At 37.5% G+C, this 13,271-nt stretch overlaps 1 protein-coding gene across 3 annotated transcripts in view; it reads left to right on the top strand.

Annotated features, from left to right (window-relative positions):
* LOC149777695 (serine/threonine-protein kinase N2-like) overlaps window positions 1–13,271 on the top strand; it is a 130,690-nt gene that overhangs the window by 101,451 nt on the left and 15,968 nt on the right. For all 3 annotated transcript variants that reach the window (XM_089938745.1, XM_089938744.1, XM_089938746.1), the window contains exons 11-12: window positions 815–943; window positions 7,604–7,752. In XM_089938745.1, coding sequence (XP_089794871.1) covers window positions 815–943; window positions 7,604–7,752 — 278 coding nt within the window. The remainder of the gene's footprint in view (window positions 1–814; window positions 944–7,603; window positions 7,753–13,271) is intronic.

Below are 13,271 nucleotides of genomic sequence, written 5' to 3'. Positions count from 1 at the left end.
CATGTGATAGTCTTTATTTGGTTGACTGAGGTCATCATGTGACAGTCTAGATCTGATTGAATGAGGTCATCATGTGACACTCTTGACCTGGTTGACTGAGGTCATCATTTGACACTCTTGACCTGGTTGACTGAGGTCATCATTTGACACTCTTGACCTGGTTGACTGAGGTCATCATGTGACATTCTTGACCTGGTTGACTGAGGTCATCATGTGACACTCTTGACCTGGTTGACTGAGGTCATCATGTGACACTCTTGACCTGGTTGACTGAGGTCATCATGTGACACTTTTGACCTGGTTGACTGAGGTCATCATGTGACAGTATCAGTCTGGTTACCTTAGGTCATCATATGACAGTATTGATCATTTTGTCTGAAGTTATCATGTGCTAGTCCATTTGTGTCAGGACATCATGCAACAGTATTGGTCATTTTGTCCGAAGTTATCATGTGCTAGTCCATTTGTGTCAGGACATCATGTGACAATCTTGAGCTGTTTGTGGTCATCATGTGACGGTTTCATGGCATCATAATATAGCATGACAGACTTTATTATCATAATGACAAAGCTTGCATCCTTGTTTGCATGTCAAGCAAGTCCATAATATGCTTGAATAAAATTGAATCATTATATTGAAAAAGAAATTGACGAGGAAAAGAAACAAGGCAGGGGTTTATACCTCGACACAAAAATCCTAGTCAGAGTTACTTTATTTACTAAGTCTTGGTGCATAGTTAAAAATAGATTTTATTATTTTCATATAGATAAGTACTGCAGCCATTTATGGTTTTGGTTTCTTTCCATCATACAGGTAAAAACTTCCTCCGCCCTGGCCAAATGAATATCAACGTGGCCACCTGGGGCAGGTTAATGAAGAGGGCCTTACCACAGCAAAGTACAGACACACCTGGGGCTCTTAGTCCCCAGATCTCCTCACCAGGTGAGTAGATTTTAACGTGTGTTTTATTATTTTGTATTGTGTGTGATACATGTAAAAAGAAGTCTCCATAAATATAACTACCAGTTTGTAGGTCAAAAAGTGAAAGGTTACAGGAGTCAGTTTTTTTAATATTTTTCGTGTGATAAGCTATATCAAACTGCATCTTTGTTACAACTAAAGAAGGTCACTGCAACATACATTTCATGTTTTACTAAATTAGGTTAAGTATTTGTGTAGCTCATGCCCATGTTGTATGTAGTCCTAGTGTAATTGGAAGTAGTTTTGAAGATGCTGTATGTAGTCCTTTATGACTAGTGCAGTTGGAAGTAGTTTTGAAGATGCTGTATGTAGTCCTTTATGACTAGTGCAGTTGGACGTAGTTTTGAAGATGCTGTATGTAGTCCTTTATGACTAGTGCAGTTGGAAGATGCTGTATGTAGTCCTTTATGACTAGTGCAGTTGGAAGATGCTGTATGTAGTCCTTTATGACTAGTACAATTGGAAGTAGTTTTGAAGACGCTGTATGTAGTCCTTTATGACTGGTGCAGTTGGAAGTAGTTTTGAAGATGCTGTATGTAGTCCTTTATGACTAGTGCAGTTGGAAGTAGTTTTGAAGATGCTGTATGTAGTCCTTTATGACTAGTGCAGTTGGAAGTAGTTTTGAAGATGCTGTATGTAGTCTTTTATGACTAGTGCAGTTGGAAGTAGTTTTGAAGATGCTGTATGTAGTCCTTTATGACTAGTGTAATTGGAAGTAGTTTTGGAGATACTGTATGTAGTCCTTTATGACTAGTGCAGTTGGAAGTAGTTTTGAAGATGCTGTATGTAGTCCTTTATGACTGGTGTAATTGGAAGTAGTTTTGAAGATGCTGTATTTAGTCCTTTATGACTAGTGCAGTTGGAAGTAGTTTTGAAGATGCTGTATGTAGTCCTTTATGACTAGTGCAGTTGAAAGTAGTTTTGAAGATGCTGTATGTAGTCCTTTATGACTAGTGTAATTGGAAGTAGTTTTGGAGATGCTGTATGTAGTCCTTTATGACTAGTGCAGTTGAAAGTAGTTTTGAAGATGCTGTATGTAGTCCTTTATGACTAGTGTAATTGGAAGTAGTTTTGAAGATGCTGTATGTAGTCCTTTATGACTAGTGCAGTTGAAAGTAGTTTTGAAGATGCTGTATGTAGTCCTTTATGACTAGTGCAGTTGAAAGTAGTTTTGAAGATGCTGTATGTAGTCCTTTATGACTAGTGTAATTGGAAGTAGTTTTGAAGATGCTGTATGTAGTCCTTTATGACTAGTGTAATTGGAAGTAGTTTTGAAGATGCTGTATGTAGTCCTTTATGACTAGTGTAATTGGAAGTAGTTTTGAAGATGCTGTATGTAGTCCTTTATGACTAGTGCAGTTGAAAGTAGTTTTGAAGATGCTGTATGTAGTCCTTTATGACTAGTGTAATTGGAAGTAGTTTTGAAGATGCTGTATGTAGTCCTTTATGACTAGTGCAGTTGAAAGTAGTTTTGAAGATGCTGTATGTAGTCCTTTATGACTAGTGCAGTTGAAAGTAGTTTTGAAGATGCTGTATGTAGTCCTTTATGACTAGTGTAATTGGAAGTAGTTTTGAAGATGCTGTATGTAGTCCTTTATGACTAGTGTAATTGGAAGTAGTTTTGAAGATGCTGTATGTAGTCCTTTATGACTAGTGTAATTGGAAGTAGTTTTGAAGATGCTGTATGTAGTCCTTTATGACTAGTGCAGTTGAAAGTAGTTTTGAAGATGCTGTATGTAGTCCTTTATGACTGGTGTAATTGGAAGTAGTTTTGAAGATGCTGTATGTAGTCCTTTATGACTAGTACAGTTGAAAGTAGTTTTGAAGATGCTGTATGTAGTCCTTTATGACTGGTGTAATTGGAAGTAGTTTTGAAGATGCTGTATGTAGTCCTTTATGACTAGTGCAGTTGAAAGTAGTTTTGAAGATGCTGTATGTAGTCCTTTATGACTAGTGTAATTGGAAGTAGTTTTGAAGATGCTGTATGTAGTCCTTTATGACTAGTGCAGTTGAAAGTAGTTTTGAAGATGCTGTATGTAGTCCTTTATGACTGGTGTAATTGGAAGTAGTTTTGAAGATGCTGTATGTAGTCCTTTATGACTAGTACAGTTGAAAGTAGTTTTGAAGATGCTGTATGTAGTCCTTTATGACTGGTGTAATTGGAAGTAGTTTTGAAGATGCTGTATGTAGTCCTTTATGACTAGTGCAGTTGAAAGTAGTTTTGAAGATGCTGTATGTAGTCCTTTATGACTAGTGTAATTGGAAGTAGTTTTGAAGATGCTGTATGTAGTCCTTTATGACTAGTGCAGTTGAAAGTAGTTTTGAAGATGCTGTATGTAGTCCTTTATGACTAGTGTAATTGGAAGTAGTTTTGAAGATGCTGTATGTAGTCCTTTATGACTAGTGCAGTTGAAAGTAGTTTTGAAGATGCTGTATGTAGTCCTTTATGACTAGGGTAATTGGAAGTAGTTTTGAAGATGCTGTATGTAGTCCTTTATGACTAGTGCAGTTGAAAGTAGTTTTGAAGATGCTGTATGTAGTCCTTTATGACTGGTGTAATTGGAAGTAGTTTTGAAGATGCTGTATGTAGTCCTTTATGACTAGTGCAGTTGAAAGTAGTTTTGAAGATGCTGTATGTAGTCCTTTATGACTAGTGTAATTGGAAGTAGTTTTGAAGATGCTGTATGTAGTCCTTTATGACTAGTGCAGTTGGAAGTAGTTTTGAAGATGCTGTATGTAGTCCTTTATGACTAGTGTAATTGGAAGTAGTTTTGAAGATGCTGTATGTAGTCCTTTATGACTAGTGCAGTTGAAAGTAGTTTTGAAGATGCTGTATGTAGTCCTTTATGACTAGTGCAGTTGAAAGTAGTTTTGAAGATGCTGTATGTAGTCCTTTATGACTAGTGTAATTGGAAGTAGTTTTGAAGATGCTGTATGTAGTCCTTTATGACTAGTGTAATTGGAAGTAGTTTTGAAGATGCTGTATGTAGTCCTTTATGACTAGTGTAATTGGAAGTAGTTTTGAAGATGCTGTATGTAGTCCTTTATGACTAGTGCAGTTGAAAGTAGTTTTGAAGATGCTGTATGTAGTCCTTTATGACTGGTGTAATTGGAAGTAGTTTTGAAGATGCTGTATGTAGTCCTTTATGACTAGTACAGTTGAAAGTAGTTTTGAAGATGCTGTATGTAGTCCTTTATGACTGGTGTAATTGGAAGTAGTTTTGAAGATGCTGTATGTAGTCCTTTATGACTAGTGCAGTTGAAAGTAGTTTTGAAGATGCTGTATGTAGTCCTTTATGACTAGTGTAATTGGAAGTAGTTTTGAAGATGCTGTATGTAGTCCTTTATGACTAGTGCAGTTGAAAGTAGTTTTGAAGATGCTGTATGTAGTCCTTTATGACTGGTGTAATTGGAAGTAGTTTTGAAGATGCTGTATGTAGTCCTTTATGACTAGTACAGTTGAAAGTAGTTTTGAAGATGCTGTATGTAGTCCTTTATGACTGGTGTAATTGGAAGTAGTTTTGAAGATGCTGTATGTAGTCCTTTATGACTAGTGCAGTTGAAAGTAGTTTTGAAGATGCTGTATGTAGTCCTTTATGACTAGTGTAATTGGAAGTAGTTTTGAAGATGCTGTATGTAGTCCTTTATGACTAGTGCAGTTGAAAGTAGTTTTGAAGATGCTGTATGTAGTCCTTTATGACTAGTGTAATTGGAAGTAGTTTTGAAGATGCTGTATGTAGTCCTTTATGACTAGTGCAGTTGAAAGTAGTTTTGAAGATGCTGTATGTAGTCCTTTATGACTAGGGTAATTGGAAGTAGTTTTGAAGATGCTGTATGTAGTCCTTTATGACTAGTGCAGTTGGAAGTAGTTTTGAAGATGCTGTATGTAGTCCTTTATGACTAGTGCAGTTGGAAGTAGTTTTGAAGATGCTGTATGTAGTCCTTTATGACTAGTGTAATTGGAAGTAGTTTTGAAGATGCTGTATGTAGTCCTTTATGACTAGTGCAGTTGGAAGTAGTTTTGAAGATGCTGTATGTAGTCCTTTATGACTAGTGCAGTTGGAAGTAGTTTTGAAGATGCTGTATGTAGTCCTTTATGACTAGTGCAGTTGGAAGTAGTTTTGAAGATGCTGTATGTAGTCCTTTATGACTAGTGTAATTGTAAGTAGTTTTGAAGATGCTGTATGTAGTCCTTTATGACTAGTGCAGTTGAAAGTAGTTTTGAAGATGCTGTATGTAGTCCTTTATGACTAGTGCAATTGGAAGTAGTTTTGAAGATGCTGTATGTAGTCCTTTATGACTAGTGTAATTGGAAGTAGTTTTGAAGATGCTGTATGTAGTCCTTTATGACTAGTGTAATTGGAAGTAGTTTTGAAGATGCTGTATGTAGTCCTTTATGACTAGTGCAGTTGGAAGTAGTTTTGAAGATGCTGTATGTAGTCTTTTATGACTAGTGCAGTTGGAAGTAGTTTTGAAGATGCTGTATGTAGTCCTTTATGACTAGTGTAATTGGAAGTAGTTTTGAAGATGCTGTATGTAGTCCTTTATGACTAGTGCAGTTGGAAGTAGTTTTGAACATGCTTATTCAGTGGAAAGCTTTCCATATTAACAATTATTCATTTTATATTGTGACTTGTTACCCTTAACAGGTTTAATGTGTATTTTAGATGAATATAGGAATTAGGTGAGTGAACTGCATTCATATTATGTAAGGTCTCACCTGTAGTGGCTAATCAAGGTAGTTACAGATGTATGAACATTACTCAATGCCTCTGACTTTCACCCAGCATAATCTGGCTTCTAAGGCTGGACAGTGATAAAAGCTTCTGAAGCTGATTTGTAGAACCATGAAGATCAAAAAGAGAAATGAAAAGTAACATGAATCTCTGGTGTTTGGCTCCTCTTTCATCGGACGGAAGAGCTTATGCAGTGACCTTTTATCTGTCATCTATTAGCACTAGTTATCACTTTTTCTCCTAAACTACCAGTACCTCAAAAATTTACAAAAAGATTTGGCCCAATTTAATTTTAAATGGATTCCATGGGAACTTCGGTAGCCATCTTAAAAGTCATTACTACTAAATGGATGGTCATATTGATGTCGAGTTTGTACAGAAAGATTCTGTGTGTTTGGTTCGTCCTAAATTAATATCCAATATGGCTTCTTTCACATTCAGCTTGAAACTTTCCTTCAATTTTTGTCAGAATAGATGGTCATGTCAGTATGGAATTTTCACGTAAGGGCCTTTTATGGTGTTGGTCCCAAGTGAAAATGGTTCCTCAGAGATTCCAGTATGGCAGCTATTTTAAAAATCTTCCTACTACTCAGCCTTAACAACTGATTTTATCTAAATGGGACTTTCACTGAATTGTATTAATCTAACAATGAATTTGGCTGTCACAATGGCCACCATGAAAATCTTGTTGCATCTCCTTCTGAATGTGTGGTCATATCTTCAGGGGGTTTTCACTGAAAGTTATGTCTGCTTGGTATAAAATAAAATCGGTGCTGACCTGCAATACAACATGGGCATCAAGTCCTGTTGCTCTAGTTCAGAATGACATCAGCTACAGGAGATTTTTGCTTCAAGAGTTTTTATCATATCTGGCTGGTCCAAAATCTGGCATACAATATGGCTGCCATCTTTAAAATCTTATTATGGTTACATGCTCTGAATGGAAGGTTCTTGTGACATGGGTTTTCATTTAAAGACTTCATATGATGTCTTGTTTATTTTAAATTAAAAGGTGCCCAATATTGCATCAGTAGTGATGATCTTAAAGATCTTGTTATGGCAACTTCTGAATGGATATTCTTTGTGACATGGGTATTTCACAATGGATATTCTTTGTGACATGGGTATTTCACAGTGGATATTCTTTGTGACATATGGGTATTTCACAATGGATATTCTTTGTGATATGGGTAGTTCACAATGGATATTCTTTGTGACATGGGTAGTTCACAATGGATATTCTTTGTGACATGGGTATTTCACAATAGATATTCTTTGTGACATGGGTATTTCACAAAGAGATATCTATGATACCTAATTGGTCCTTATGAAATTGATGCCAGTATGGCCACCTAGGTAGCCATCTTTGGAAAATCTCATTTTTAAGTACTTCTCCTTATAGGAGATTTGACTATTCCAGAGAAGATAATTTCATGGAGGCTTGGAAGGTAAACAGTCCATGATATATGAATTTAGTATTTTGTTGAATTCAAACATCCTGATTGACAGAGCTGTTTACTTGATGTTGTTAACTAAGCGCTTATTTTCTGCAGACAAGTGTTGATTACTCATCATCAAGGAAAACAGTCTGTGAGTTTAGTGAAGTTGCTCTGTACATCTACCAAGTTAGCAAAGTCCAGCAATTAAACAGAACCTGATTTTCATCTGTGTTAAGTACAAAATCTATCTGATTTTCATCTGCGTTAAGTACAAAATCTATCTGATAGCACAACTAGAGGTGTGTAAGAGGCATGTGTTGCTATTCATGTACATTTTTCCATTTCCTGTCCTGCCATTTTTTTATATTTATATGTGGAAGCATATTCATACTTCATGAACATACTCGGGTTCTTGAATGCAGCTCATACTTGTGGTATGTTTGCAGGTATCCTGTCGTCAGACAGAGGTCCTCCCATTCACCAGATTAGCTTTGTGGAGTTTCCAGAGAAAAGGCCAGTCAGTAAAGATTCCTCCGATGTCTCTCAGTCTCCAGTTTCCCAGCCTAATTCCAGGCCTAATGAAGGGGATATACAGGTACAAACATTCATTTTTGAAGCAGTGTCTGAGGTTGGGATTTGAAGAAAGTAGCTGGGGTATTTGGGCATTATAGTTTTATCAGAATTAACAGTTTCTATTAGAGTTGCTGGAGTTAAAACTTGAACACGCAGGAGAAAATCCTTTGCTTGGATTTTAATGACATGTATGCCTTGATCTACGATTCAGTATGTGATGAACAAGATAGTGGATTGTGTATCAGTGTGACATCTGGTCCATACATGTTTGTTTGATTGGTGTTTAAAAACAGTGTCATATTATATCATGCAAAGGCAATAGGAATAAAATGCTTGCCTTTTGTTCAACAGCCTTTCTCCCTGATAGGTGAACATAAGTTTGCCCATAACAAACACATGATTTACCAAAACTTTCTCTGGAAGCAAGCCTGTACTGAATTTTAATTTGGAGTTAGAAGTGAATGAAATGAGCATTTCTTCTACTGTTTTCAATATTCAGGTCAATGCTTGAAGTTTGATTTTGAATAAAATGGAAATTTATACATATAAGGAATGTATATCAGTTTGATCTCTATGTTGAATGACATACTAACACAGAGGTTCATTAAATTTATCAATATTTTCCTTTTTTATTTGCTGAAATAGGCCTTTGAAGTGTGGTCCATTTCCTTGGATAGTTATTTACAGGCTTTGTTTCCACTTACAGGGTGATGCATCATGCAGACCTTATATAAATAAGCAGAGGTGCAAGCAAGGGCTATAATTTTAATATCAGATACATTACTTGTCACTGTTGCATTGCCTAGATTTTAGGGATGGAATTTACCCTTGACAATAAAGGAAATTTCCATCCTGCCATTAGATGGAATGTTCTTGAAGCACAAAACTAGAAAAATGACCCATCTGTCTCCCATATAGCCCCATACACAGTAGCCATTTTATTTCCTTTGGATGACATCTTTTTTGGCACTTTGCCTTTTCTTGTATCAAGATGTGTTCTGGCTTGTTCAGGATTCCTTATTTTTCTCACATCAAGGCATGTTCTTGCTGTTAAGTACAGAATTCCACGATGTTAATGTTTGCACTTTTTCTATCATCAGAATGTGTTAAGTATTGAGATTAAAAAAAAAAAAAAAATGCCGAAAGTTCTGTGCAAATAGTTTTGCATTTATGCTTCTTCAGGCACGAAATGTTTTGAAAGAAACAGTTGATGTCTTTTATTTTAAAATAACAATTACATCATTATGTAATGTCATGAATGATATGCATCATCATAACAAATTAATTAAATAAATATATATATATATATATATATATATATATATATATATATATATATATATATATATATGACAGGCAATTAGGTATGGAATTCCATATTGTTTTTGTTGGCACTTTTTCTCACATCAGGCAATTAAATATGGGATTCCATATTTTTCATATTTGCACCCTCAGTCCTTTGTATTGTTAATCATATTAGATTATAATAGAGTTGTAAGGCATTTTTTTATTACTTCTGTCAGCAGTGCCCTTGATGTTGCCCATCTTTAGCAATAGGGAAGGGCGTAACTACTCAAACTAATGTTATTCATTCATTTTGGATGTTTCTGGCCTTTCTAGGGTAGATAATTGTCTTCCCTTTCATATACAGAATTTTTGGTGATCTCCAATTTTCTTCTACATATTTTCAAAATATCTGTTTTGTTTTTCAACTGACTAATATTATGTGGTGAAATTTAGACTTCTCTTCATTATCTTAAAATGCCACAACAATTTCCAAGGGGAGGGCATTGAATGCCTTCATGGCTCAGCTCATTTTTATAGCCCATCTTGCCCCGAGATCTTCTTGGCCGTTTGGAGGGACCAGCCCAGAACATTGCCCAAGAGGAGGGTTTGGTTTGGTTTAGTGCTTTACATTTATTTAGTGCCAAATCAGTTGGCGTAAAGTGCATTACCCAAGGACATTGTACTATAGTTGACTCAGACAGGTCTGATGTTTGGATTCGAACTCACACTCTTTCAGTCACGAGTCTAGCATGCAAGCCACTAAGCCACTATGGCTCACCCATAGATGGGGCACCTGCTGTTGCAGCACATGGGTCTTTTTTATTCCCCTCCTCCATGCTTGGCTCATCTCAAATCTAGCCTCCCTGACACGTTTTTCATGCAAGTTGCCAGTTGCATTGTGCAGGCCAGACAGTAGCCTAAGAACTCTGATGCATAGAAGAGAATCTTTTGCAATTGGTGCAGTTGGAAATCCATTCATCCTACCTGTCCTCCTGTGATTGCATTGGCTGACTTCTTTTCCTGTTTGAAGAGACATAATGCACGATTTCTACTATTAAGGACTATAGGGCAGCCTTTTCCAACATGTTCAAGTTCTCAGAAAGGCCCGACGTTGGGGTCCGGAGCCTCATGTTTCTGATCTTGTCAGGTATTTTGAGCTGCAAAGACAGTGTCTCACTCACTGATGCCCAGATGGAGTCTTTCATGCATATTGTGGTCCTTTCATATAGCCTCCAATAAACCACTGGGTGAAGCTTCTTTAGGTAACTATACCCATCAAACGTTTCTTTTCACTTCTTAGCATCTTTGAGACAAAGGAGCCAGCTTCATGTCCTGTCTATAAAAAGAAGTTGTTTACGATTCAACAGCCATTAGAAATATATTTGTCTCTTTTGTCCACCAGGTCTTTTAGCCAAAACTTCATGCAGCTTCCTTTGATAATGCCACACACTGTAGAGATCCCAAGTCACTTTCATATAAGTGATTGGGATCATCAAGATGGACTCGTACCCAGTTAGGGCTTTACAGTTTGGCAACTTTGAAAAGGAGCAGGAAGGACAGAAATATCTTAAGGGCTGTACTGATACTTTGGTACCCATTATATTTCTAGGTGGATTGTCCTTACAATCAAGAGAGCTTATCAGTCCCTTTCAGGGAGGGACCTTTCATATATAAAATTAAACCCTTTGAGGTCTGAGCTGTTGTTACCTCACTGAGCTATCTAAATCCTTCATCATTTAGATTATGCTATGAAAGCTACATTTTGATGACCATACAATACTTTCTCCACTTTCTAAATTTGGTCTTTGGCACACCGGAGCAAGGCATATTTCCTTTGGTTCCAATAGTTGAGGCACAAAAGGTGGCCCAAGCTGCTACCAACTTAACAGTCATGGACATTCCTACAGGGAGTTTATTCTTAGGCTTCTTATTACACTGGTCAACAGTGAAATCATTACTGACTTGAAAAGGCCCTAATCTGTAGTATTTTGGTGTGCCGAACACGAATATAACCGTGAAAAATTTGTATTGGCTCTCGTTTTGAAGATATTCATATACCTCATTTTCTATGTTTCACTGTGTAAATTTCTCCAGTAGGACTGCAGCAACATCCGGAATAATGATGTAACATTGCATAATACCATCATGCTCACATCATCCACAGTTGATTGCATCATTTTCTGATGCAATGCAATACTAATGCCATGCGGCTGCTGAAGTAAGTTGACGTCAGCAGTGTACTATACATGTGTAGGCCTATTATACTAATGCCAGGCGGCTGCTGAAGCTGACGTAAGCAGTGTACTATATAAAGCCCAATCAGATAGGTTCAGCATTTAAAATATTTTAGACGTTGTGCGAGACAGTTCAAGCTACTGTTACATAAAACTTATTATTTTATCCATTTATGTACAATAAAGAACAGTAATGCCTCGAAAGTGTGTTAATACCGCGGACAATTTTTGCTATATTTGTGGGGAAGTGACATTTGCCAACCAGAAGAAAAGTATCAATTCTCAAGTGAAGAAGGCATATCATCTTTACTTCGGATGCAAGGTTGGTGACCAAGACAAGCCTTGGGCTCCGCATATATGCTGTGCTACATGTACAACACAGCTTTCACAGTGGTTGAATTGCAAAAGGTCATCAATGCCGTTTGCAGTCCCAATGGTGTGGAGAGAGCCAAGCAACCACCTAAATGACTGTTACTTCTGCTTGGTTCCTCCTCTTTCCGGCGGAATAACGAAGCGAAAGAAGTCGAGAATAGTCTACCCAAACATTCCGTCTGCATTGAGACCAGTTCCACATGGTGAGGGACTTCCTATTCCAGAACCTCCAGCAGAATATTCTCTTGATTCATCTGACGAAGACAAAGGTGAGTCGACCTGTTCTTCTCCTGGTCCATCAGCATGCAGTGATCCAGATTTTCACTGTGGTGCATCATCAACCCCACACAGAATAACACAGGAAGAACTAAATGACCTGATTCGTGATTTGGACTTATCAAAGAACAAGGCAGAATTGCTAGGATCAAGACTCCAACAATGGAATCTTCTAGAAGAAGATGTCACAATTACTGCATATCGAAAGCGCCACCAGCAATTGGAGCCTTTCTTCAGAAAGGAAAGTAATCTGATATTCTGTTCCGATATTGAGGGCCTCATGAATGCTTTAAAAATCACTCATGACCCACAAGAATGGAGACTATTTGTGGACTCTTCGAAACTGAGTCTCAAGGCTGTGCTTTTGCACAATGGAAACATTCTTCCATCTATTCCAGTAGCGTATGCTGTCCACATGAAAGAGACATACAATAACTTAAGGCAGCTACTGAATTCCATTGAGTATAACAAGTACAGCTGGCACCTCTGTGGTGATTTGAAGGTAGTTGCCCTTTTAATGAGACTGCAGCAAGGATATACAAAATACATGTGTTTCTTATGCGAGTGGGATAGCCGAGCAAGGGAAATGCACTACATGAGGAAGGAATGGACTCACAGGCAGAATGTAGCCACTGGAGAGAAGAATATCCAACACCCAGCTCTGGTTGAGGCTCAGAAAATCTTGCTACCACCCCTTCACATCAAACTAGGTTTGATGAAGAACTTCGTGAAAGCCATTGACCGGACTTTGCCAGCATTCCGATACCTGTATGAAAAATTCCCTCGACTCAGCGAAGCAAAGATTAAAGAGGGAGTTTTTGTGGGTCCTCAGATTCGAGAGCTTTTCAAAGATGACCGGTTCAACAACTTGCTGGAAGGTGATGCGAAACAAGCATGGAATGCTTTTCGCCTAGTTTCTACAAACTTCCTCGGAAATGTTAGGGCAGAAAACTATAAGGAACTAGTAGAAGACATGTTGATGAAGTATAAGAAACTTGGCTGCAATATGTCTCTAAAGATTCACTTCCTTCATTCCCATTTGGATTTCTTTCCTAGCAACTGTGGTATTGTTAGTGATGAACACGGCGAACGTTTTCATCAAGATATCGCAACAATGGAACAAAGATACCAGGGAAAATGGTCCACTACAATGCTGGCTGACTACTGCTGGACACTCCTCAGAGATGCTCCCGAACAGCTGTACAAGAGACAGGCGAAGAAATCTAAGATGTAGTCAATGACTTGATTTTTTATAGGTAGGCTATTACAGTTGACCTTTTACTATTGGAATGCATTTCGTTATGTAAACATTAATTTCTTGCAGATTACAAAAAAACTAGAGCCAATTTTGCAATTTGACTGTCATATTCGC

The sequence above is a fragment of the Sinohyriopsis cumingii genome, chromosome 17, assembly GCF_028554795.1.
Source record: "Sinohyriopsis cumingii isolate HCF-2022 chromosome 17, ASM2855479v2, whole genome shotgun sequence".
In the NCBI taxonomy this organism is placed as follows: domain Eukaryota; kingdom Metazoa; phylum Mollusca; class Bivalvia; order Unionida; family Unionidae; genus Sinohyriopsis; species Sinohyriopsis cumingii.
This window is presented reverse-complemented; position numbering and strand designations above follow the sequence as displayed.